Raw genomic sequence first — 27,671 nt, forward strand, 5'->3', positions numbered from 1 at the left:
CAAACTGGATCTTTTCTTTATTGGCATGTTCCTTTGGTTCTGGGACAGAAACCCAAGACCCACTCTGTGCGGGGTCAGCTTGTTGCCCAGGGTGGGTAAGGAGATGAATCAGGCGTTTGCGATTCTGCCCAGGCGTTAGAATACGGAATGCAGTAATCGTGAATAATAAGGGAAAAATGGGCACTGTGGAAGGCCCTGACAACTAGGGAGCTTCCGTGATATGAACATCAGAAAAAGGGGAAGGACTGGAGGCCAGGATGGAAGTGGTGGTTTGGCCTAGGAGAAGGCCAGGGTTGGGGTGGAATGTCAAGTGTGAGGAACAATAGCTTTAGTTTGGCTAGAACACAAAGTTTGTGAAGGAGAGCTGACCCAGGCTGAGAAAGGCCTGACACCTGCTTGAGGAGTTTGTTTTCTCCTTAGAAGCAAGAGGGACCAGCTTGAGTTGGCAGCAGCCTCGGGACGTTGGGCATTGCCAAGGATCTGGTGTCCTTCCTGGTAGTGCCCCTGGAAGAGCCAGAATGTCTCCTAGATGAGCTTAGGCCACAGGATCAGAGATCAAGAGATGAAAGGAGACCATTTATATCAACCCTCTCATTTGGCAAAGAGGAAGCGAACAGGAAGGGTCAAAACGACTCTCAGTCACACAGCCAAGTGTCAGAGGCTGATTTGAACCCAGCTCTTCCTGGCTCCAGATCCAGTGCTGACATTGTGCCAACTCTGCCTCCTGGGTATGGCCTGTTTTGAATACAGAATTTTCCCCCAAGTAATGGGGAGCTAAGGAGAGAAGGCAGGGGACCTGGGTTCAAGTCAGAACTCAACTATTGTGACCTCAGGCAAGTGACAAACAGCCTAATGATGATGCTGGCCAACCACTTCTACCTGACGGGATGGGTGGGGTCTGAAGATGCGGAACAATGCATACATTTTTTGACACAGCCTTGTGGGAATTTGTTTTTCTTGAAGAAGCATAAGTTACAAGGGTTTGTTTTTTCAATAGGGGAGAGGATAATAAATACCTTCCCCCCCCAAAAAAAAAAAAATCCCCCTCACAACACAAACCTGGCCTCAGTCTATGAAGGAAGCTTGGGCTAGATGACCGCCAAGGCCCCTTCCAGCTCTTACTGAGATGAAGCGAGTTTCTCTGGAGCCTCCTTGGCCACTTTCCCAAACTTCCGGGCCCTAGCCACCTCCGCAGCTATTTCAATACCTGATGGGAGGGAACCCTTTCCCCCCAACTTCATCCCAGGCTGCTTGCACCCTGAGGCAGGTCTAGTTCTGCCCCAGGGCACAGATGCAGCCAGTTTGCGGAGGGAGCTTCCCTGGGGCTAACTGGGCCCCGAAGCATCCAGAGGAGAGCGCACACCTCCCGGCTACTACCACCAGCCCGCACCATTCCAACTTCTAGGAAGGACAGAAAGTAGTCCGGGCGCAGGGGACGCGTTTAAGTGGCGGGAGGGGAGGCCGGGCAGGCAAAGGAAGGCCCTTCCAACGTGTCCACCACCCGCTCCTCCCTCCCTCCACTCCCATTCCCATCCTCCTCCCCCTCCCTGGCTCCCGGCTTTGAAACCTTCGGCTCTGCTTCCTGTTACCCGAGCCTTTCCAGGCAGGTGGGGCCAGGCGCACCCACCCTCTCCATGGAGCGGGGCAGCCTAGGGTACAGCGGACGGGAGTTTCGTTGCACTAGCTCTCATCGCAGAGTCGGCCGGCCCTGGAGGCGGCCAGAGCTGGGGGCTGGGGGCCAGGACCATGGCCCTGGGGGGCGGCCTGCAGTCCCGACGGCGCGCCGGGGACGATAGGCGGCGGCCCGCCTACCCCGCGGCAGAGGTGTCCAACCCGGGCGCCCGAGCTCCCGAGCGCAGCCCCCTGCCCGGTCCGCGCTCTCTGGCCGCCCCGATGGCGCCCCTGACTCGTGTCTGCCTGCCACCGCCGGGCCAGGGCCCCTTCCTGCCTCCCCTGGCCAGCTCCCCGGCGGCGGCGTCTGCCTCGACGGCGGCGCGCGTCTGGGAGCTGGGCGCTGCCCGGCTGCTGCAGCGCTCGGACCCCCGAGCGTCTCCCCGCCGCGCGACGCCGCCCCGTAGCCCTCAGCCCCGACAGCCTAGACGGGTCCCAGCCCAGCGAGCCAAGCTGTCACTGCTGCTGCTGCGGCCGCCCCCCGCGACTCAGCCTGGGTGGGCTGGGCCCTTGGGAAACAACAATCTTCGAGGGGGGTCTCCAGGGTCCGGCTGTTACAGCGAGAAGCGCATCCGAGAGTGGATCAGCCAGGTGAACCACAGCCTCTTCGCCCCCTCGGGGGTCCCAGGTCCTCTGGAACAGGACAAGTCCATCCGAATGGTGCACCAGGACACCGGGAGCCTCCCACTCCCCAATGCTGAAATCCGAGCAGGTCAGAGCCGGAAGGGGAGAAGTGCAACGCCCTCATTTGACCGAAGGGAAACTGAGGCCCAGAGAGGGTCCCACAGCCCTTGGTGGCAGTCAGAACACAAGCCATCGATCCTTCTATTGACATCTAACCGGGCCCCGCCTTCAACCCGGGGTATGGAGCACTTGTTGACCTTTTTCTATTGCAAAGCAGGCTAACAGTGTCAGGAAGCAAGGTGGGGGGACTCTTGCACAGACACCCCTTTCCCTTTACTGCTAGGAAGGAGCAGGGCTTTCGGGGAGACATTGGGATTAGGGGTAGGAATGGCCTGAAGATGCAGGGAAATTCAGGGCCTGCCTTAGTGCCCGGTTTGGGGATTGCTTAGGTGGGAATTTTCTGTAGCACGCCAAGCAGCTTTCACATGATCCCACAGCCTGGATGGAGGTAGTGGCACTGGCAGAGCCAAGCCCTTCCTTCTAAGACTGGCTTCTTATAGCCTAGTCCAGTTTTGTATCCCATCTTTTATTTCCATGCTAAGGAAATCTCCATTAGCAAACTATTTTTTGACCTTCTGCGATGCTTGAAGTCCTTCTAGATGTGCGCTGAATCTGTGGTCTCCTCCTTCTCCCCGTGGCTGGAAAGAACTGGGACCTACCTAGCCTTAACCATTGTGTAATCAGAAAGCCTTTCCTCAATTCTAGTCTGTGCCTGTACCTTGGAGTTCACAATGGTCCTGAACCTGAGTTCTTGTAACCTGAGGTTTACAATCAACAGTTCTGAACAAAGTCCTCCAGTCAATGGGATGGCGCTCTGCCTAGGTGGTGGAGACAATTAGATCCCACCTAGCTCTTTACCTTCCCCCCCAGTCCTAATCAACAGGAGTTATTGACATTTAAAACTTGGGATGAAATTGATCCCCACCCTCATGCAGGTCCATCTCCTCTCCAGACCCCCAAGCTTGGGCAGTGGACTCAGCTATTAGCCACCAAATGAGACCTCTCAGCTCCTCCATGCTGATGTGGCTATTTTTGAACTGGCTACCTCCTAGGGCCACCAGGGTTATTGACCACAGCCATTGCTGGGTGACCATCCATCCCCACCAAGGGAAGGTACCAGGGTCTCCTAGCTCTGGAAGTCTGCATCTGTAACACCTATGACACAGGGTCATATGAGACAGGCTCCAGAGGCTTAGAGCAGAGAGAATTCTATCCACTGGGGAACTGGGTTTGAGAAGCCCCTCAGCTGCCAAGACCTCAAACCTCTGCTCAGCAAAATGAAGAGAGAAGAGAGGAAGAGAGAAGTTTTTGGACTACTCTTGGGATACCAGGAGTGAGTAGGAAACCTGCTTTGTTTTGCACTGAGGGGTTGGGGGAGAGGGGGAGGAGAGGCGGTGTACTGGAGAATTTCTCAACCCAGAAATATCCTAAGATTCACCTAGGGAGTAATTCCTCCTGCCATCATCCATTTGATCAGTAAGCGAAGGGGCAGCTAGATGGCGCAGTAGATAGAGCACCAGCCCTGGAGTCAGGAGTACCTGAGTTCAAATCCAGCCTCAGACACTTAACACTTACTAGCTGTGTGACCCTGGACAAGTCACTTAACCCCAAATTGGTCATAAAAAAAAAAATGATCGGGGCAGCTAGGTGGTGCAGTGGATAGAGCACTGGCCCTGTAGTCAGGAGGACCTGAGTTCAAATCCAGTCTCAGACACTTGACTAGCTGTGTGACCTTGGGCAAGTCACTTAACCCCAATTGCCTCACCAAAAAAAAAAAAAAAAAGATCAGTAAGCCAAGAGGCAAAGCTAGAAACTTAAAAAGGTATTATCGGGGGCAGCTAGGTGGCGCAGTGGATAGAGCACCGGCCCCGGAGTCAGGAGTACCTGAGTTCAAATCCGGCCTCGGACACTTAACACTTACTAGCTGTGTGACCCTGGGCAAGTCACTTAACCCCAATTGCCTCATTAAAAAAAAAAAAGGGTATTATCAACTAATGGGCAGCTGCCAGTCAAATGAGCCAGCAACTCCATGGAAAAGAGGAAAAGAGGAAGATACACATATATGCAAACTTTTACATGGCCTTGGGGCAGATGGCAAAAGGTGCCTATCATGTGAGGCTTTGCCCCTTTCCTTATTGGTGTGGTTGAGTAATAGGGAAGGCCTGTCAGGTGCTTAGGCCGGGGAGAATGTTTTAACTTTGAATTAATCTGCTTTCCTGGTGGTGTAGGAGTTCTCTATAATCTCATCAGATGTTAACATCAGGGTGGGTATTATCTCATTTGATCTCATAACAATGGGACATAGGCACTATTTATTATCACAAGGTTAAGTGACTTGCCCAAGGTCACACAGCTAGTAAGCTATCTGAAACAGGATTTGAACTCAGGTCTTCTTGACTCCAAATCATAGTGTACTATGCACTGTACCATGTAGCTCTCTAATCCTGGCTACTGGATTGGGGGAAACAGAAGTTTCCCTGTATGCACTTTGAAAGAAGGAAAGGAAGAAAAGTTACAGAGGGGGAGAAGGATGGCAAGTCCCAATACATGCAATTGGACTCGTGCCTCTTGCATCTTGAGTATGATTGGCCAACTGGGAAAGGATGTTCCTCCTTCCTTCAGAGCAAGCTTTGCTGACCTTCAGGTGAATTCAGACCATGCCCCAACTCCTGTTCCACTGCACTCAAAGGGACCACAATCCCATGGGGAGAAACTCTAGCCAAGAAAACCCTATGAGTAAGACCTTACACCTTAAAGTCATTTCCCATTGGCTCATTTTTTCACTGGCTTGGTCATTCATGCTGCCTTTCTTGTCTGGAGCCCATAGCTCGAAGAGCCAGAAGAGGCTGTAGAAGCCATCTTGTTTACAGTTGAGGAAACTGAGTCCCAGACAGATAAAGGTAATTCCCCAAAGTCGCAGAGTCAGGATTTGAACCAAGACCTTCACCTCTAGAGCCTGCTGGACAATGCTGCTTCTCCAGATGACATCAAAGTAAAATAAAAATTCTCTCTCTTGGATTTGTTCGTTACTGTCCCTTTGGATGCTGTGAAACCTGATCGTATCAGCTGTTGCATGTGGCTTTGAGGCTGACCTTTCTTTGAAGAAGTGGGAGAGTTTGGGTTTCTTCTCCCTCCCCTTTCTGTTACAAGACTGCTTGGGTTCCCTCTGGGTAAGGGAGAGAGGAATGTTACTGGGAATTATGATGATGTAAAATACCAAGGTGTCTATTTTTTTTAGAAATCCATAAAAAATTAAAAACAAGGGAAACATTGTATTTAAAGGACATAGAACTCCAGACATCCAGTCTAAACATCCTTTTTTTACACCTGAAGAAAGTCACGTCTCTGACTGGGACAGCTACTTGACCAAGTAAATTGCAAATTCCCTCAGATTTCTGACTCTAAATCCAGGCCTCTCTCCATTATTCTTCACTGCTCAGATTTTATCACACACCCTCAGCTTTAGCAGGCACAAATTCAATCAGATCAAAGAAAGAATGGGGTGGGGCACTGCTTGGCATTGATTTCATCACAACGGGTGATTGGGGGCTGGTGGCTTCTCTCTTTGGGGCTATGGGGACTAAACCAGTGAGTGATTTCTCTCACTGAACAAGGTACTGAAACTTTTGGCTCTCCTGTTCTTTGGCCAGAAAGCTTTTTGGGTCAGTACAATCCACTGGTCTTGGAATCAGGAAATCATGAATTCAGATCCAGGTTCAGACAACTTACTATCTCTATAAGTCACTGAACTTGTTTGCCTCAGTTTCCTCATCGTAAAATGGACATAACACCGACCTCAGAGGATTGCTGGGGGGCGGAAGGAGATAAGGTATGGAAGGTGCTTTTCAAACCTTAAAGGGCTAGGCAAATGAGAGCCATTATTATATCATGGGTTGACCTGAACCTCACATTTTAAGACAGACCTTGTCATGCCCGGGCCCATTCAGAGCTACACAATCAGGATGACAAAAGGCAAGACTGGAGGACATGTCATGTGAAGACCAGTTGAAACTGGGGCTATTTGACCTGAGGAAGGGAATTTGAGGTGTGGGGGAGTATTATACTCCAAAGTCTTGAAGGGCTGTCATGTATGCGGACAGAGGGATTAGCCTGGGTCTGCTTAGCCCAGAAGAGCAAAACTGGGATCAGTGGGTGGAAGATGTAGAATGGTAGGAAAAGCATCCTAACAATTGTTCAGTAATTTCAGTCGTGTCTGACTCTGTGACTCCATTTGGGATTTGGGCAGAAATGCTGGAGTGGTCTGCCATTTCCTTCTCCAGCTCATTTTATAGCTGCAAACAGGGTGAAGTGACTTGCCCAGGGTCACACAGCTAGGAAGTATCCGAGGCTGAATTTAAACTCAGGAAGCTGAGTCTTCTGACTCCAGGCTGGGAGGTGCTTTATTCACTGCCCTGCCTAGCTGCCCTTCCTAAATATCAGAGGTGTCGTGAATTGGAATAGGCTGTGTCAGGAGATGCTCCCCATCTCTGAAGGTCTCCAAGAGGCTGGAGGACTTGTTGAAATTCTTGGTCAGTTCCAAGTTGGCCTGAATGTCCCTTCCTGCTATGAGATGGTAGGTTGATACCTCCAGGTTGGCATGGCTGGGGCTTCCCTTTCTCCTCCCTTAGTCTGTCCCTCTCTTCTTCCCCTGAGACTCTGGGTTTCGTTTGGAGTGAACAGCTGGCCTCCTGCTGAAATTAAGTGACTCCAGTTATGGTTTGGGGCAGATCCTGCGTCATGGAACAGACTCCCTCCGAGTCCCAGCTGGGATCTCTCCCCACCCGCCCAGCCAGGCTGCTCTGTCTCCTCCAACTCTCCACAGATGTCTGTGGGGGGAGGGAGAGCTCTGGAGGCAGGGCAGTTTGAAGTGTGGGGATGAGAAACAAGAAGAGTCTGGGTGTTGGGGGCCAGCAGCCAGCATCCTCGTCAAGGGGGAGGCTAAGGAGAGAGGCTGTGGAGGCCAGACCCAGGGCCAGTTGGTCTGACCACAAAGGCCTCTGTGTACTGGGCACAGGGCCCAGACACGCCCTCTCCTCTGGCCGCTGGAAGTCACTTGTTTTGCTTCCTAGCCCAGTTGGGGATGGGGGGGGGGGGGTGGACAGGAGGCACATTCCTAGGGAACTGAGCCAAAGGGGAGGAGTTCATAGGTTTCCAAGCTACAAAAGCTGTCAGAGATCACCCAAAAATTCCAACCCAAGTCTATCATCCTCTACCTCCTCCCCCCCAAATAGAAGGTAAGTTTCTTGAAGGCAGCTACTGTCTTTGTATGGTGGCAGGAGCAGCGTCTGTGGATGATAAACCTTGCCCCTTCCTTCCCAGCTGTCACCAAAACTTTCCCTAGGACCTGGAGTCAAACTGGTTGCTCATTTTGGGGGGCGTTAGTTCCGCAAGGGCCCAGGGAGACCCCTCAGCCAGACTGGAATCTGCCACACCTCTAAGATGCCACCACCCCATCTCTTGGTGCCTGACTCTACCCTCTGGGCCTAAGCAAAGACCAGTTTGATTTAGCCCCAAAGGGGTCCCTGTGCGACCAATTCCTTTCTCACCACAGGGAAGCAGGTACACCTTAGGCACATCTCTCCTTCTGTCCCCTTCCAAATCCTGGAGCTTCCAACAGTCCAACACTCAACCCCTGAGGGAGAGAGTGGAGGAAGGGAAGTAGGGGAAGAATTGGCCAGAACATGGGAACAGTTTGTCAAAAATTAACTCCCACTTCGAAGTGCTTGAGCTAAGGGGCCTGTAGCAGCCCTCAGAATCACGGAAAGGCCTCTACAATTATCCCACAAATGGCTCACTGTCTAAGGGAGAAAACTTGGAACTCAAAGAAAATTTTAAAAGAATGTTAATGATTGCACATGTATAGCCTATATCGATTGCTTACTGCCTCAGAGAGGAGGAAGGGGAAGGAGGGAGGAATAGAATTTGAAACTCAAAACTTAAAAGAAAAAAATGTTTTTAAACATTTTTATTTAATTTTTTGGTGAGGCAATTGGGGTTAAGTGACTTACCCAGGATCACACAGCTAATGGGTGTCAAAGTGTCTGAGGCTGGATTTGAACTCAGGTCCTCCTGAATCCAGGGCCGGTGCTCTATCTACTGTACCACCTAGCTGCCCCATAAAAAAAATTATTTTTAAGTTAAAAATAATTGGCTTGACATGTAACTGGCACATGTAAAGTATCTTTAAAAATCATCCCAATAGAGGTGGCCAACCTGTCCTCCCTATGACATCCCCAGGAAGTGATCATCCAGCCTCGGCTTGAAGGTCTCTAAGGAGGTAGTAAACCGTTCCTCTTTGGAGACCTCCAGCTTAAACCGGCTTCTTTGAAGTCTCTGCTCATCACCCCTGGGGCCATGCAGAAAGTCTGATCACTTCCACTGGATCAGTCCCCTTTGTCTTCTCTTCAGGTTACATGGTGATACAACCCATGTCTATGGGACACTTCCCCTCATGGGTGAAGCAGGGGACAAGTGAGCAGGTGGGCCAACCACATGGAGAGTAACGAGACTGAGTTAGGGGATGTCTGCCCCAGGCATGTGAAGACTTTCCCGCAGAATGAGCAGATGAGAACAATTTGTTCCAATGGCCATGAAGGCTGCTGAAACAGGCCCCATAGAACAGTCAGAGCTTGGTCAGACGTCAAAGATGCCACATCATCGGCTGTATTCTGGGGCCATCGCGAGTCAGCTAGACTTTGGTCTTGCCCCTGGACTCTTGGGAGAGAGGCTAATGATTTTGTGCAACTGTTTCACTTCCATCCAATTCACTCCTGACATCAACAGTCTTCTTCAAAAAATGAAGTATCAGGGTCAGCTAGGTGGTTCAGTGGATAAAGCACTGGCCCTGGATTCAGAAGGACCTGAGTTCAAATCTAGCCTCAGACACTTGGCACTAGTTGGGCAAGTCACTTAATCCTCATTGCCCAAGGATGAATAACACCAGCACCCCCACTTAGACATCCAGCTTTGTCCTTTCCAAGGCTTGATCCCCACAACAGCCCTGTGAGGTAAGGACCCCCCCCCCCATATTGTCAGATTCCCAGTTTTGTGCATTAAAACTACTTCTGGTAACCTCAGGCTAACAAGGCACCATTAGGGATGAAAGGGAACAAAGCTGTCTCTATAATAATAAACTTGTGGAACCTCCAGACTAATAAGGACCTCAGCACAATGACACAGCCAGGGCGGGTGACTGGAACCCTGCTCTGAAGTGGGAAATGAAGGGGGTGGCCAACTGTGCCATCCCTGGGCATACTTCCTCCCCTTCCTGAGCCCAGCCCAGTGACAGCAGCAGCAATCCCAAGGCCACATCATCCTCCCCACCTCAGTAAGCTAAGAGACTCTGTGGCATCCCACCAGCAGCCGTATCCCAGGCGAGCCAACTCAGCCCCCACACTAACCCCATCATAGCCACTTGTGCCAAGATCCATGGGATTCCACCCTCGGAACCACCCTGTCCTTTAAAGACTGAGAGAACCATGCCAAGGTCACACAAGTGGCTGTTTATTTGAATCCTTCCAGTCTAAGACTTTTTTTCCTTCATATTATTCTGCCTCTCTGGAAAGGCACGAGAAGGGGGGTGGGGCATAGAGGCTGGGGCTCAACCCCCAGAACACCCCAGTCCTTCATGGCTCAGCCTCTGCCCCTTTGGCGAGGTCACGGATCAGGAGGGAAGGCTGCTTTCTCCTGACTCTAAGAGTCTTTGTGGCACCTGTGTCCAGGAGTCATTGGAAAATATCAGGGCCCCAATGCAGATTCACTGGGGCTTTCTTCCTTCAGGGTAGGCCAGGGGATATAATTCCCTAGGACTTATTGCAGCAATTGAGGGCAAACCCAGGGGAGGGGGCAAAGGACTAACTTTAAAGGGGATACCTCTGAGAGTAGCTCCAGAGCTGAAGGTCTGAGACCCCCCCTCACACACATAAAGGGGACACAGCTGTGGGCCTGTGAGTCTGGGGAAGACCCTGGGCCCTGGGGGTTAAGGCTATGAATTTCCCTGCTGACCCACAGGGACCATGGGAAATTTTGGGCTTTGCTAGGATTCCATGTTGAACCATTGTCATAGAAGCACGGATTTAGAGACCTTTCAAAATCTGGTCTCATTTTAGAGTTGAGGGAACTGAGCCCAGAGATGGTGACTTTCCCAACTTTCCCATGCTTACACAACATAAATGTCAGGATTTTAGTCAAGTACCTCTTTCCCATACATGATGCTTCTTTTAAAAAAATTTTGCTGGAAATAAGTGGGCCACTGCCTTTCTCTCCCTCAACAAACTTCTGTTGAAATCAGAGTTCATGGCCAGGGGCAGGGCAGGGCAGGGAGTGGGGAGGAGAGGCCACAGCCTACGGGAGGTAGATTTTACCCCCACCACCTGTGACTGGAGCAGGGATGGGTGGAAATGGAACCCTAGAAGCTGCAGTGATGAGTGAACTGGGCCCTGGCCTCTCCCACCTTTCTCGGACCTTTGGCTGTCAAGCCACAGATCCAGGAGAGGTCATCTGATCAGGGCAACCAAGGAGGGGCTGGGTGGGAGAGAGATGCAGTCCTGGGCTTCAGTAACTCTCCCTGTGGGTGGAATGTGGCAGGGGAAGGCTGGGATGTGGACAGCTTCATCTGGAATTCTATCCTGGGGCAGGGGAGAAGTATGTGCATTAGTGTATGTCTTTTTCTGTGTCTATGTCTCTTCTGTACAGTGCCCGAGTGTCTGTCAGTCCAGGTATGTGGCTCTCTCCCTGAAAAAAGAAAAAGACTGTCCCTGCCTCTGTGTGTGTGTGTGTGTGTGTGTGTGTGTGTATGTGTGCGTGTGTATCTATATCTATAGGTGTGTGTGCCCCAGGGCCCTGGCCCGGTGGTCTGAGCAGGAAAGTAAGAGGTCTCTGGGTAGGTGGAGGGCTCCTGGAAAGGTGTCCAGCAGATTCAGACAAGCGCTACTTGCACTTGTGGACATAGTAGCCGGTGATGTAGCCGATGATGAAGATGATCCAGAATACAATGATCCCGCCTGCCACCTTCATGGCGATGCCCAGCTTCCCGGTGCATAGTTTGGTGTAGATCCTGGTATGAAGAGATAAACCCCCACCCCCCCACCCCCAAAGAGAGCAACTGAATCAGAGAGACGCAGATAGAAATTCATCCCCTCGGTGACTCATAGCAGCTACTTGGATTGGACCTGACTAGAGTGGAAGAAGGATCTTCCCTGCAGATTCGGGGATAAGGCACTGGGGGCAGGAGCCATGCCTGAAGACAATAAGAGCCTGGTGAATGGGCTAATCGAGTGACAGCCCCTCTCTCTGAGCCTCAGTTTCCCTATCTGTCAAATGAATGACCGCTAAGATTTCTCCCAACTCTCTGGCATCTCTGATCCCCATTCACATCTCTTATGATCTTTTATGCTTAGCAAAGTGATTTCCTAAGTGCAATCCTATGAGGTAGGTAGAAAAAGAACATGGGATCCTAGATCCAGAGATGGATCATGGGCATGTTGGAACACGCCCAATGGTCACAAAGGTAGCAGAGCTAGGATGCAAATTCAGCCTTCCAAATTATTCCCATTTTACAGATGAAGAAACTGAGGCTCAGAAAGGGGAAGCCACTTCTCTAGTGTTGTGCAGCTCATAAGTGGCAGAGTCAGGGGCCCAGGAGCCACAAATACTGACACTTCTAACATGGATTTAATTCAGGAGAATGTAAACTTCTAGTCCATTTTACAGTGACTTGCTTTTAAATACTTGCTAAAGGTATTCAGCACCAGAACTGAGATTAGACTCAGGTCCTACTGTCTCCAAGTTTCCCACAGCAGGGTAGGGGTGTTTCATTTTTGCCTTTGCATCTCTAGCTCTGAGCACACAGTAAGGTCTGTAATAAATGCTCATGAGGGTTTCTAATGAACTCATTCTCTGCTAGGCATTGGAGAAATGAAGACGATGGACAAGACATGGCCCTCTGACCTTCATGAGCTTGCTCGCTTCCTGCCTAGGATGGGAGGGTCGGCCTGGACACTCATTCACAACAACATTCAAATGAGAAGGACAACATATAAATAACTATCAGAGACGACTAGCAGCTGGGATACCAAGAAAGGCTTCCTGAAAAAGTTGGGACTTGAGCTGAGTCTTGAGAATAAGCTAGTGGGACAGCTAGGTGGCACAGTGGATAGAGCACCAGCCATGGAGTCGGGAGGGCCTGAGTTCAAATCTAGCCTCAGCACACTCGACACTAGCTATGTGACCCTGGGCAAGTCACCTAAGCCTGACTGCCTCATCAAAAAAGAGCTAGTGACACTTGATACTTTTTAGCTGTGTGATCCTAGGCAAGTCACTTAACCCCCACTGCCCCACAAAAAAAAAAAAAAGAGCTAGTGACGATTCTTGGCACACTGAGGTGCCAATATGGAGTTATGGATACAGTCTGGCCCCAGGTTGGGAACTGGAGAACTTGGCCGAGGCTTCCCCACCCCTCCCCTACCCCCGCCCCCACCCCTCGGAGTCCTGGGGCTGCTTACCGCTCACAGCCGGAGCTCTCAGAGGCCTGCATGTTCATGCTGACCTCATCCTGGCTGTTGCTCCACCTGCTGTACTGGACACCGCTCTCCTGGGGTTCCATCATTTTGAGGTGACCTTGAAGAGGGAGCGGTCAGTGGATTATAACCTTCTGGGCACGGGGGACTCCATTTCACAGATGGAAAAACCAAGCTTGTAGAGGGGGATTCACTGGCCCGGCCTGAGAGGAACTGGTCGTCGTTAGCTATCCAGTCCTGCACTTCTCACTAGGCCACACTGTCTCTCATTGTCCAAGCAGCCAGCACCTAGCTAGATGAAAGAATGTGGGAGTAGGGGCAGCTAGGTGGCTCAGTGACTAGAGCACTGGCCCTGGAATCAGGAGGACCTGAGTTCAAATTCGGCCTCAGACACTTAACACTTATTGGCTGTGTGACCCTGGGCAAGTCACTTAATCCGAATTGCCCAGCAAAAAATAAAGAATGTGGAGTAGAAGTCAAGATATCTGCATTCTTTCTCCACCTTAACCTCATACCTTCATTATCCCCCCAGGGTTCTGGCTTCTTCCCTAGGATTTAGAGTATGTTCAGATACTAGCCATAATGGCAGTAACAGCTAACATTTTTACATAGCACCTACTATGTGTCACACACACTTTATAACACTTTACAATGGTTATTTGATAATAAAATTATCATCTCAATTAATAATAGCAAACCTTTATATGGCTTCTACTGTGTGCTGAGCACTTTTACAATTATCTCATTTGATCCTCATATCATACCTGGCAGGTAGGTGCTATTTTGACAGTTGAGGAAACCGAAGCAGACAGAAGTTAAATGACTTGCCTAGGGTCATAAACTAAGGTCTAAGGCCAGATTCAAACTCGGATCTTCCTGACTCCAAGCCCGGTGTTCCATCCACGGCATCACCTAGCTGCCCCTCAAGCATTTAGTTTTGTTCCTTCCTTCCTTCCCCTCCCCTCTTTATTTCTTCCTCTTTTCCTTTCTCTTCTTCCACAAAGTGAGGATGGACTTCATCCACCCAGCCATCCCACCCTCACTTTACATTAAAAACAAGGAAGCAGGGGCAGCTAGGTGGCACAGTGGATAGAGCACTGGCCCTGGAGTCAGGAGTACCTGAGTTCAAATCCAGCCTCAGACACTTAACACTCACTAGCTGTGTGACCCTGGGCAAGTCACTTAACCCCAATTGCCTCACCAAAACCAAAACCAAAACAACAACAACAACAACAAAAAAACAAACAAACAAGGAAGCACTGGTTTAAAGACATCAGCAAAGAAATGTCTGAGAGATGAGTGAGGGCATACATGTTGGATGTGCTCCAGGGAGAAATCAAAGGTCCCCAGCACATATGGACCCCTTGTACTCAACTCCTGAGAAGCCAGGGCCGAGAGTGATATGTGATAAGCAAGCGAATGGGTGGTGATCTTCCCAGATAGAAGGAATGCCCTCTTGGATGAAACTGAGGAATCAGTAGAATATTGAGTAGGGGCAGCTAGGTGGCTCAGTGGATAGAGTACTGGCCCTGGAGTCAGGAGGACCTGAGTTCAAATCCGGCCTCAGACACTTAACACTTACTAGCTGTGTGACCCTGGGCAAGTCACTTAACCCCAATTGCCTCACTAAAAAAAAAAAAGAATGTTTTGAGTAAAGCAAAGTTGGCTGGAACTTTAGAGAGCACAATGACTCTAGGGAAGTCTAAGCCTCAAAGCTCTTTGAAATGGACTTTTCCCTCTCTCCTCCCCACACCCTGCCCCCCTTTGAGCACTCCCTTGTCCACCACTGGCTTATCGGGCCAGAGAGAAGCTGGTGCTAATCTTTGACAAGTGGAATATTGTCAGCCTGCACAGGGGAAGCCCTGGAGGGGGCAAGGCTGCTGCCAACCCCTGATAAGTACATTCCTGCTTGATAAGTCTGCTGCGCCTGCCTCTCCCGGGAGATGGGAAAGTCAGGGCCCAGTACCATCAGAATTATAACTAAAGGTACAAGATGCCAGGTGGAGACCGGTACAGGCCAATCCCACTGGCCTAGGGCCCTGGGAAGAAGTCAGTCGCAATACTCTTCTTCCCTCCCACCCATTTAAAGGCAAAGTCCCTTCTTTCATTCACCTTGATGTCCCAGAAGGCAGCAAAGAAAATACAGGAGGAAAAAAAACACCTATCAGCCAATCAACAAACACTTAATGGCTCACTTTTCTTAGTGGGTGCTCAACTGATTTTTGCTGAACTGAATTAAGTTATGAAACACCCTCTGTGAAGGCACTGGGGATACTAAGATAGTCCCTGCCGGCTTAGCAGTCCCTGGCACATAGGTGTTTAATGAATACTCGCTGATTGACAGACCTAAGTCATTAACAATAGAAGGTAGTCTAAGGTCCTACAGGAGGAACTCAGGAGTCTCCAGGGCACCAGGAGTTGGGAGAGGCTCCCTGCAAGATATGGAAAGTTTTGAAGCACAGAGGGGACTTAGCAGAGCGTGAGAGGACACCCCAAAAGACAAAAGGGCAGGATAAAGATGATAGTTCTACAGGAGGGCTGGGAGGGACTTCATCTTACAGATGAGGAAACTGAGGCACTGGGGGGGGGGATAGCTTGCCGAAGGTCACACAGGTCCTAAGTGGTAGAGTTGAGATTGGAATCCAGGGCCAGTGAAATGAGTGAGAAACTAGAATAAGGGGTCAACCAGTTTTGTTGCAGGAAGAGTCCCTGTGGGAGAAAAAAGTAAGAAAGGCCATGGGGTATAGCGGCCAGAGTAGTGGATCTGGGATCCAGAGAGGTTCTAATCTTCTCTCTGATGTTACTATCACAGCAGCTAACATCCTGGCCCTAGAATGGCTAGGTGGCAAAGTGGATAGAACAGTGTCCCTGAAGTAGGGAGGACCCGAATTCAAATCTCACCTCAGACACTAACTGTGTGACCCTGGGCAAGTCACTTAACCCCAATCTCCTTAAACATCTGGGGCCATCTCCAGTCGTCCTGATGTATATCTTACCACTGGACCCAGATGGCTCTGGAGGAGAGAGTGAGGTTGGTGACCTTGCACAGCCCCGCCTCACTTAAATCCAATTCACTGCAACTCATGACATCACCTCCCCATGTCATGGTCCTTTTCCAGAACTGACAACAACAATCATCCTGGGCAAGTTCCTTCACCTCAAGTTTCCCATATGCAAAATGGGATGCTAAATCTCTAGAGCTGGAAGAAACCTGAAAGGTCTAACCTGTACCCCCAATAACCTACCCAACAAATGATTATCCAACCTTTGTTTGAAGACTTCTAACCAGAGGACGTGAGATAGGGATAGAAAGTCAGACTGGCACTCAGGAAGATGAATTCCAATCTGACCTCAGAATTTTACTGTGTGTGACCCTGGGCAAGTCACTTCATCCGGTTTGCCTCAGTTTCCTTAACTGTAAACTGAGCTGGAGAAGGAAATGGCAAACCACTCCTGGCTCCTTACCAAGAAAACCCTAAATGGGGTCACAAAGGCTTGGACATGACTAAAACCACTGAATAAAAATAACAAAATGATAATAACTTCAGAGTCTATGGGATCACACAATATATCAATGTCTAACAAGTAATGTGTGTGTGTACATTGTATATTTAAAGTATGTATTTAGTTATATACTTAATACCTACCTTACAGTGCCATTTAAATGCCAGCTATTATTATTCTTATGGTCAAGGTGTCCCAGACACAGAATGGTTCTTCCTTCCACCAAAACTGATCCTGCCCCTCTGTAGGTTCATCACATATAGTATTTGTCCCACCCACCCCTTAGGAATGTGCCACCCATCCATCCAAACATCTCCCTCTCTATCCTTGTATCCATCTATATCTCTCTGTATGTCATCTATCTATGTATTGATGTATCTATATCTGTCATCTATATATGTATGTAGAGAGGTATCTACATCTATCATCCGTCCTATCCACTCCCTGCAATGGAAATTTTGCTGGTTCTAGAGGCCACTAGGTGTCGCAGTGGGTAAAGTACTGGGCCTAAAGTCAGGAAGACCTGAGTTCAAATCCAGTCTCAAACTTACTAGCATTGTACCCCTGGGCAAGTCACTTAACCTCAGCCTGCCTCAGTGTCCTTAACTCTAAAATGGCAAAAGTAACAGCGTCTATCTCACAGGGTTGTTCTAAGGATCAAATGAGTGAACATTTTATCAAGCTCCTACACAGTGCCTGGCATATAATAGGTGCTATATAAATGTTTATTCCTGTCCTTTCCGTCTAAGACCATTGGTCTGTTCAGAACACCATGTTGCCTCTTCAAGATAACCTTCTATAGAGCATTTTCTAAGGTTGGCAAAACCAATGGTATTACTTTTTGAGCCTCCAAGTAATCCTAAGAGATGGGTACAGGCATCATCATGTTTGTTTCACAGATGAGAAAACTGAGGCTTAAAGAGTGATATGAGATCAAATTTGAACCCTGGTCACTACCGAATCCAAGTCTAGTGCTTTATCCACAATACCATGATTCCTTAGCAGTGTGACAGTAGGCACATTGTCATACTAAGTACACCTGATGGCTCTTACTAGTGCCTAATATAGTAATCTCCTTCCCAAACACCTGACAGGCCTTTATCTCTCCCTCCAGCCTTGGTTTCAGGGAGTGCCTTAGGCAGATTTCTTCCTGGGGTCAGTGAGCAAACCCAGGAGGGGCCACACTTAAGTAATCCCTACTTTATCATTACCAGTGGGCCCCTCCATCATAGCAAGGGCCGGTATCCAAACCAGGATTCCAGGGAAATAATGAATTTGACAAGAAAATATCCATCTTTGAACAAGTGTTAGTAATGAGAGGGGCCTTTGGGGGCAGAAGTACATAGATACAACTTACTGTACTGTACAGAGAGAAGCCAACAGGGAAAGCCCTACCCAGTCAGGTTCAAGGGGGTATTATGTATTTGGGCTTGGGGTTTGTTTCTCCCAGACAAACTGGAGACAGGAGAAAGGTATTTTTTTTTTAATTTTTTGCAGGGCAATGGGGGTTAAGTGACTTGCCCAGGGTCACACAGTTAGTAAATGTTAAGTATCAGAGGCCAGATTTGATTTATAATAAAGAGAAGTAACATGGTATGGGTGAGGTACAAGACTTGGAGTCAAGACAGTCCTGAGTTCAAATAATGCCTCAAACATTTACTAGTTACATAAATTTCAGCAGGTTACTAACACTCTCTGGGCTTGGTTTTCTCACCTGTAAAATGAAGCTAATAATAGTCCCTGCCTCCCGGGGTTGTTGTGAGGATCACATAAATTAACATAAAGGTTTTGAAAACCTTAAATGCTGCTCTACAAATGCCAGTTATTAGTAATAGAAAGAGCACTGGACTGAGTCAGAAAGACCTGGGCTCAAATCCTGGACCAAATAAGGATCAAAGGAAGATGCTGCCCCTGATTGCTTGGTAATACTTAGAATAGAAACTTTTTTAATGAGAGGAATCTTGACATCAAAGACAGCTAGTGAGTGTCTAAGGTAAAATTTGAACTCAGGTCCTCTTGACTCCAGAGCCAGTGCTCTACCCACTGCTCTACCTAGGCAAGTTAAAGAGATGTTGTCTACCCCAAGTGATAGAGAGGTGTGTCCTCACCAGGCAGATCCCTATAATTAAGGAGATCAAAGGTCACTTCCCTATCTCTGCAATTACTAAAGAGGCTTTGGAGATAAGAGTGATGAGATAATGCTTTACAACAACCACAACCTCACCCTGACCCTCACCTAGTACTCAATTGCATATTTTTTGGCAGGGGGGGTGGTATTTGCTTCAGAGATAGGACTTTCTCCCCCCCTTTGGCTTCTTTCCTTCCACAAATCATAAAGATATTATCTATATCCAGAGAAAGAACTGATAAAGAGAAGTATGTATAGAATAATTTTACATTTATATACCTCTTTGTGTCTAATGGTAGTCATCTCTAGGGGAAGAGGGAAGAAAAAAGAAATATACATAGCAGTTATATATTTTAAAATAGCAAGGGGCAACTAGATGGCGCAGTGGATAGAGCACTGGCCCTGGAGTCAGGAGGACCTGAGTTCAAATCCGACCTCAGACACTGAACACTTACTAGCTGTGTGACCCTGGGCAAGTCACTTAACCCCAATTGCCTCACTAAAAAAAAAAATTTAAAGAAAATAAAAGAATAGCAAGTTGTACATAAGTTTCATGTTCAATCATTTTTATTATACTAAGTCATGGATATGCATGGTGGCAGAGGGATGAAGGAAATAAAGAGGAGAGAAATAGATTGAATGAAAGTTAAGGGCCTTTAAAATATCCTAAATAAACACTTGACTAATGTTGGACAGCTAAGGTTGTGCCACAGTGCATAGAATTCTGGGGCTGGAATCAGAAAGACCTGAGTTCAAATCGAGCCTCACTTCCTAGTTGAGTGATCCTGGGCAAGTCACTTAACCCTGTTTGCCTCAGTTTCCTCATCTGTAAAATGAACAGAGAAGGAAATGGCAAACTACTCCAGGATCTCTGCCAAGAAAACCCCACATGGGGTCAATGAAGAGTTGGGCATGACTAAAATGTCTTAACAAGAAGGGCTGCAGTGGATAAAGCACTGGATTCAGGAGGACCCGAGTTCGAATACAGCCTCAGACACTTGATACTAGCTGTGTGACCCTGGGCAAGTCACTGCACCCCCCCCCCAAAAAAAAAGAATTTAGGATTTGACACAAGGTCCTCTCACTCGAGATTCAATGCCCTTTCCACTGTACCATGCTACCGCCTCCCATCTTACCTTCTAATAGGTGAGATCATCTATGCACTAATAAATATGTGAAGTAAACACAGCCTGGAGCCCAGATGACTTTAGTCATTGCTCTGTCTCCAGCCTAACCAGGAGCCTAACCTGGGAGGCTAAGGAATAGCAGATGGTGGAGTCAGGGAGAACCAGGGTTCAGTCCTGGGCTCTGCTGCTAAGTAACTATCCTCTCTGGGCCTGAGTTTCCTTAGATGCAAAATGGGGAGATTGCACCAGGCTCCCTTAAGGTCCCTTGCAGTCCTGACTTTACGTAGTACAGTGAGAATCCTCTACTCAAAAGTTATAAAAACTTCTCCGCTCTGGGGCCTAGGCCAGTGGTCTCCCTAACTGGGAGGGCCAACTTAGCATACAAGTGGCACCTGGAGCACCCAAGGAGCTTTCAAGGAGAAGAGAGAAGGGGCGGGGAAACCATTTGTTTTTAGTAACAGTCAGTGACTTTGAGGGGCAGCTAGGTGGCACAGTAGATAGAGCACCGGCCTTGGAGTCAGGAAGACCTGAGTTCAAATTTGGCCTCAGACACTTGACATTAGCTGTGTGACCAAAAAAACCAGTTGGTGACTTCACAGAAACAAGGGCATGATGTCACTGACAAGTGGGATTCCGGATCTTCTTGGAATCCGTGGCACTCTTGAAAACTAGGCCCGCCCCCCCACCTTCTTCATTAGGCCCTTCCAGTGCGTGCTCTCTCTGCCACTTCTGTCATCCTTCTAAATGACTTTTTATTTTCTTGGTATTTTCTTTGTGTTTAGAGGGAGAAGAATTGGGTGGTAAAGGAAAGGTCAAATCAAGTCAACAAAGCAAGGATCTTAAATCATTAATTGATTCATCCTTAATCAAAAGGACTTAAGAACAGGGACTACAAAGACAAAAACAAAAAACACCAAGCCCTCAAAGGATCTTAAAATACAAAGACAAAGACAAAAGAAGAAAAATAGTCCCAGCCCTCAGAGAACTTGGGGTGGGGGTGGGGGTGGGGGTGGGAAGCAAGGTGGAGTGTAAAGTCTATCCCTTCTCCTTAGTCTGGAATTTAGTTTCAAATAAACAAGGATTAAGTCAGGCTACAAAGACAAAAAAAAAAAAAGAAATGAGCCAATCCAGACCCTTAGATCTTACCTTCAACTGGAAGACAAAATATAAATCAATACAAAACTCACAAAAAAGATAATGCAGGGAGGGGCACTAGCAGCTAGGGTGGGGGAATAATAATTGCATTAACATAGCAAGGTTTGCTAAGCACTAAATAAATATTAGTAGGACAAGCCTGGGAGGTGGGTTTTATTGTTATCCCCATTTGACAGATGAGGAAACTGAGGCAGAAAGTGGAGAAGACTGGTCCAGAGACACATGAGCTAGGATGTAAACTCAGATCTTCCTGACTCCAGACCCAAGCTTCATTGAGCCACCTAGCTGCCGGGGAAATCAAGAAAGCTCTCATGTACAGCTATGTGGCACAGTGGATAGAGTCAGGAGTTCAAATCTGGCCTCAGACACTTACTAGCTGTGTGACCCTGAGCAAGTCACTTAACCCAGATTGCCTCCAATAAAGAAAGGAGATAAGCTACACACTATCCCCCCTCCACTGAATACCATACAAAATGCCCCCCAATAGGGCATTTTATTTTTGTGAAACGTAAAAGTGAGGAAGGTGCCTCTGACAACCATTGGCAGGATCAGTTCAATTAACTATTTGCCCCGCAGAGAGATGCTTTGTAACATTCATACACCCTCGAGAGGTCTCCCTTGTACCAAGTACCATAGAGAGCCAGCTGGCTGAGACCGGAGCCAAGGAGACGCTCTCTGGGTCAAACTCCAGAGACTGGATCCAAGCCCCAGCCTTCATCAGTAACATAACCAATAACCAAAGGCACAGACCCAGGAGAACTTGGGAAAATCTCCCAAGTGGGATGGATAACTCAGAAGGCAGATTCACTGAGCATTATTCAAAGCCCCACCTTGATCACATGCAGGTTCTAGTTCTTCCTAGAGGAATATTCTTTTATTTGCCTGCTATAGCAGTCCAGATAGTGAGGAGAGGAATTGTGGCTGCTTTTTGAAATCCCATTTGCTCTATTCCATTACATTCACAGAATCTCAAAGCTAAGAGTGACCCCATGTCCATTTTGCCTATCCTGCACCCGAATGAAGGTCAAGATTTTGTGTTGTTGTTCAGTCATTTTTCAGTTGTGTCCTGACTTCCTGACCCCATTTGGAGGTTTCTTGTCAAAGATACAGGAGTGGTTTGCCATTTCTTTCTCCAGGTCATTTTACAGACAAGGAAACTGAGGCAAACAGGGTTAAGGGACTTGCCCAGGGCCACACAGCGCGTAAGAAATCAGATTTGAACTCAGAGAGATGAGTCTTCCTGACCCCAGGCCTAGCCCTGTGCACTATGGAGACATTGGCTGTCCCAAGATTTTAATTGGTTACTATGTGGCAGGCACTATGTTAAGCCCTGGCAATGCAAAGAAAGATGAAAAATGTTCCTGCTCTCAGGGATCTTATAGTCTTAATGAGGAACACACTGTGCAAACATCTATGCAAAGGGGATCCTGGACCCTAAAAAGTGGTCGTCCATCCTGGATTTAAAGATCTCTAGGGATGGAGAACCTACCAATTCCATAATCCCATCGTGCCCTGAAATATTTTACATTTTCAAGAGAAACAGTGATACTCAACATCTGTTGGGCACCAGTCCTGGAGTCAGGAGTTCAAATCTGGCCTCAGACACTTATGCTAGAGTAAGTCCTCAAATGTCTTCAATATATTTTCATTTTCTTATACTTTTGTCCACACAAGTAAATTCCTAGACTTTCTTGTTTCTTATGTCCTATCTTTGCAAAGCTAGGTTTTAGCAGCTGCAGTGTAAAGAGGCAAGTGCCCTGAGAAAAATCAGTGAGTATGGCGATGTCTCCTCTGATTCCAAGGGTTGAGAAGCTGTGTAGTGCCCACACCCCTTTAGTAATTGTGTTATGGAATAAAATTGTTTTCTTTCAACTAACGAGTTCTATTTTTCAAGTAGTTAGGACATTTAGTTGTTCGGACCCTACTATGTAGAAAACAGAATCGGTGGGTATTTCTTTTGGCTGAGGGGAGCCGAAAAAAATGACTAAAACACTACAGGCACTGTTGTGAACCAAGAAAGTTTGGGAACCTCTGCCTCAGTTTATTCTGACAACTCTCATTGTTAGCCAAGTTTTTCTTTGCTTAGGAGAAATCTAGGGTTTTTACGCCATCTTTCTGCTAAAACTGCTTTCTCAAGTTACCAGTAATCTTTCTCTTTTCTTCTGTGTAATTTTTTTTATACCCAGCCTGTGACTTCATTGATATAGGAATGCCTGATATCCTACCTTGAAAGAGGCAGGTGGTTTAGTGAATAGAGCCCTGTACTTGGAATCATGACAACCGCCTTCAAATCCAGCCTCAGACACTTAAGTTGTGTGACCCTGGGCAAATCATTTACCCTCTCTGCCTGTTTCCTCATCTGCAAAATGAGAACCATGGGGGTAGCTAGGTGGTGCAGTGGATAGAGTACAGGTCCTGGATTCAGGAAGACCTGAGTTCAAATCCAACCCCAGACACTTGGCGATTACTACCTGCATGACCCTGGGCAAGTCACTTAACCCTCATTGCCCCGCCAAAACAAAACAAAACAAAAAATGAGAATCATAACAGCATCTTCTTCCCAGGGTTAAGATAAAGTTTTTAGCAAAGTGTCAGGTACATAGTAAGCCCTTAATCAATGTTTGGTTTAATTGACCATAAAAACTCCTTCTACCATATGGGCACAACAATCAGAGTATTATAGAGTTGCCTGGGCATTAAGTTTAGGTCACTTAGCCAGTACTTGTCAGAAGCAGGATTTGAACCCATAACTCTGAGGCCAGCTTTTTATCTATGCCACCCTCCTTTCTCACCCAATAATTGCTTAACTGCTAATACAATGTCATTTTCTCCCAATTTGGCCTCTCGGTATCTGAGGAGAGGAAGCATGTCAGAATGGAAACAGTACTGCCTTCAAAGTCCAAGGACCTGAGTTTGAAAACTGCCTCTACCCGTGTTACCCTGGACAAGTAATTTTATTTTTTACCTCTCTTGGCTCCCTACTGTGCCATCTATAAAATCTGAGGGTTGAACCAAATGACCTGACATCCTTTCCAGCTTTCAATCTATGACCCTGTGTCATTGTTGACCATCCCATCTTCCTGACCACTTTGTCCCTCTTTGGCTTTTAAATATTTTCTCTCCTGGTTCTCCTACTTCTCTAGCCGTGGCTCAGTCTCCTTGGCTGATCTGTCATCCACCTTTTGCCTCCTCCTACGAGCTAAAATACCCCATAGTCTCTAGCCTGGCTCTTGTTTTCTTGTATAGTCAGTCTCTCTTGTGGTGATCTCATCAGCTCCCATCATACTTAATAATCATCTCTACATTCCCCAAATCTAAAGATCCAGCCCTAACCTCTCTCCCAAACTCCAGTCCTGGATCAATAATTGCCTGCTAGACATTTCTGCTTGTATAATCAAGCCATTGTTATCGCAAATTTAACATGTTCAAAATAAAACTAAATGATCTCTCCCCTGCAAACTTTTCTGTTTACTGGGGGAATGACCATCCTTCCAAACACTTTAGGATTCATGACCTCCAGTCTCCCCTTTCCCTCACCCCTCCACATACAAATTAATCAGTTACACAATCAGCCTCACACACTTGACACTTACTAGCTGTGTGACCCTGGGCAAGTCATTTAACCCCCATTGCCCAGCAAAAAAAAAAAAAAATGCTAGGGCCTAGACCAAGCTCAAGTCCCTAGGGTAAAATACAAACTCTCTGGCTCCAGATTATTTAAATCAATCTTATCTTTCCTCTCCTCCCTTCCCTTCCCTTCCCCCTTCCTCCTCACCCTTCTTCCCTTCTCTTCTCCTTTCTTCCCATTCCTCCCTTCTCTTTCCTTCCCCTCCCCCCCTAGGGGTTCAGCCTTTAATCCTTGGTCATGCTCAGGACTTCCCTCCAACCCAAACTGCCCAAATGCACTATTTCCCTCCTTAGGTATGTGTATGGTTGGTTGAAAACACAATCTGTGCCAATCAGGCAGGCTCGCCTCCTTTACCTGGCCCAAGAAAGAACACGTGGCAGCCTAGGGATGGGTAGACATTCCTTAGACCAGATCAGCAGGAGGACCCATAAGCCTGGACTAATGGGGAAGTGGCTTTGGGCCACATTACTGGGATAGGGCTTTGGTAGCAAGTTTTCCCGGTAGATAACACCATTCCTTATACACACAGGGCCAATGGGAGAGTGCTGACAGGGGTGTGTGTTCAGCCTTGGTCCCAGAAAGATGAGGCTCCCTGTGGTCCAATATTTTTCTTTTACAGAGGGGGGCTCATCTGCTTGTGCCAAGGAAAGAGGGCTTCATAATCTGTACTAATGGGAGGGGTTTTGCAGAGCTTACTGAGTTCCTTCCCTGCTTGCCATCCCCCCAACCCCCACTAGCTATTATTGTTATCACTAATGCAAAGAGGCCCCAGAAATTACAAGACTTGCCCAAGGTCACACCGGTAATAAGTGGTGGAGCTCCTTGTTCCAAACCACAAATCCAGGATGCATTTGCTGCCTTCCTTTTATATAAGACTGACAAAACACTTTTCCCACCACAACCCAGTGAAGCAGGCTGTCCAAAGTATTTTATACCCACTTTATAGATGAAGAAACGGAGGCCTAGAAATGAGGTGCCTCTGGCCAAGGTGATATCGCCTCAGAAATTTTCAGAAAGATCGGACAGATCTTCAGAGAATTCAAAAATTTTGTGCTACAATCTATGTCTTGGGAGGGGAGAGACTAGGAAGCTGGTCTGGGAGGACTTTATGCACATCTTTCTGTTTTAGTTACTTTGGAACTGGGAAGATGGATTTAGCTCCAAGGGTAAAAGCAAAAATAAAGCCCAACAATCCATGGCCACCCTAAAGGCAGCCCAGAGGAAGGAGCAGAACTGGGCAGAGGCCATATACTCAGGACAGCTAAATGGTCCAGTGCACAGAACTCCAGGTCTGGACTCAGGAAGACCAGGAGTTCAAATCTGGCCTCAGACACTTACCAGCTGTATGAGTCTGGGCAAGTCCTCAGTTTCCTCATCTATAAAATAAGCTGGAGAAAGAAATGACAAACCACTCCAGAATCTAAGAAAACCCCCTTAAAAGGGCTCAAAGAGGGGTAGCTAGATGGCGCAGTGGAGAGAGCACCAGCCCTGGAGTCAGGAGTACCTGAGTTCAAATCAGGCCTTGGACACTTGACACTTTCTAGCTGTGTGACCCTGGGCAAGTCACTTAACCCTCACTGCCTTGCAAAAAACAACCCCAAAAAAGAGAATCTTAAAAAAAAAAAAGAGTCGGTAGCTGGTGTATTTCTACCAGAGATGTCTAGTTCTGGTACTGGTTGGACTAAATGACCTCTGGGGTCTGTTCGAGCTCTGAAGAACTGGTAGTTGGTGGGGAGCTGGGTGATACGTTGGGTAGAATGTTGGACATGAAGTCAGGAGTTTGAATCCTGCCTCAGATGCTTAGTAGTTGTATGAACCCCGCCCCCCACCCCAGCTGTTTGCCTCAATTCTCTCATCGATAAAACGGAGATAATCTCACAGGATTGTGAAGGGGATCACATGAGATAACACAGATAAAGAAATTCCCAAACCTTAAAGTGCTCTGTAAATACTAGCGATTGTTTTTATTGTTGTAATTACGGCCAAAGGGCCAGCTGGGTACTTATTTCTAGAGTCTGAATCCCTCTGGGTACCTTAAGCATTCACCACTTAAGCTAGACCGAGAGGTGGATAAGAATACCGAGCCAGGAGTCAGGAAATCTACTCAGATATTTCCTAACTGTGTGACCCTGGGGCAAGTCACTTAAACCTCCCGCAGTCTCAATTTACTCAGTTGTAAAGTGGAGATAATAGTACTTCCCTTCCAGGGTTATTGTGAGGATCAAAAGGGCTAATATTGATGTGCTTAATAAATGAATGCCCCCCCCCAAAAAAAAAGATTTCTCCCTTACTTCATCCCCCGCTAAAAGAAGCCAGACCACAGTTCAGAAGGATAGCGCGGAGGCTGACCCAGGTCTCAGAAGAGGTTTTTATGGTGTCCTCCGGGGCTGCTCATAATTGGGGCCCGGGAGATAACAGAGAAACTGGGCCCATGGCCAAGGTAAGCTCCTCCCGGCGGGAGGGCTGACTCTACCCAGGAAAGTCTTCCCCACTCTCAGGGCCACGGCTCCCTCCTCCAGCTCAGGCAAAGTCCCTTACCTTAAGTTCCAAGTGCAGGGCAAGGAGCTGCTCTGGTAGATGAAGTCCCCCAATGGAAGCTTGTTCTTCTCAGTCTTGGGAGAAGGTGTTGGGTGAAGAGGTGCTGCCCTCCCTCTCTCTCACCTGCAGCTCCCTACCTGTCCCCCAGCTCTGGGCGAAGATGTGTCTTGGATGAAAGACTTCTGTTTCTCTCTGGCCTTTGGCAGGAGTTGCCGGGGGGCAAGGCCACTAATGCAGCTCGCTGGACTGTTCTGCGTGGGGTGGAAGCCTAGGAGGCTGAGGAGGAGAGGGAGGAGTGCGAGGAGGGAGGGGGGAGGAGATGGGGGCTGTCCCTCTGACTCCTTGCAGCAGAAGTGGGAACAGCAGTGGCCAGCGCTGACTCGGCATTTCTCAGCTAACGAGGAAGCCGCTCCGGGCAAAACTTGGCCGCCTTCTTCGACTCCTCCCAGCTCTGCCTGGAGCCAAACTCTTCTGTGCGTGGAAGAAGAAAAGGAACACAGCTGCATGGCCTGGGGTGCTTAGCTAAGAGGGGGAGGGCTGTCTCCCAGGGAAGCTCCTGGGAAGCAAAGCCTCAGCTTCCAGGATTACTGGAGCGCTCAAAAGGGGCTGGAGATGGGGCTCTGGGAACTGACCAAGCTGGGGTGCTGGCCAGCTGCACTGAGTCGCCTCCAGGGGCTCTTGGGAGAATCAATCCATCAGGAAAGAGGCTGGGAGAAAGA

General features: G+C 48.1%; 1 protein-coding gene across 1 annotated transcript; it reads right to left on the bottom strand.

The window, feature by feature from the left end:
- Positions 1-9,897: 9,897 nt before the first annotated feature.
- Positions 9,898-27,291, bottom strand: SMIM1 (small integral membrane protein 1 (Vel blood group)). The gene is made up of 3 exons (XM_043995919.1): positions 26,953-27,291; positions 12,858-12,972; positions 9,898-11,410 (listed from the first exon to the last, which is right to left on the bottom strand). Exons 2-3 carry the CDS (start codon positions 12,959-12,961, stop codon positions 11,284-11,286), a joined length of 231 nt encoding a protein of 76 aa, XP_043851854.1. The 5' UTR covers positions 12,962-12,972; positions 26,953-27,291; the 3' UTR covers positions 9,898-11,283.
- Between the last annotated feature and the right edge of the window lie 380 nt (positions 27,292-27,671).

This window comes from Dromiciops gliroides, chromosome 3 (assembly GCF_019393635.1).
Source record: "Dromiciops gliroides isolate mDroGli1 chromosome 3, mDroGli1.pri, whole genome shotgun sequence".
Taxonomy (NCBI): domain Eukaryota; kingdom Metazoa; phylum Chordata; class Mammalia; order Microbiotheria; family Microbiotheriidae; genus Dromiciops; species Dromiciops gliroides.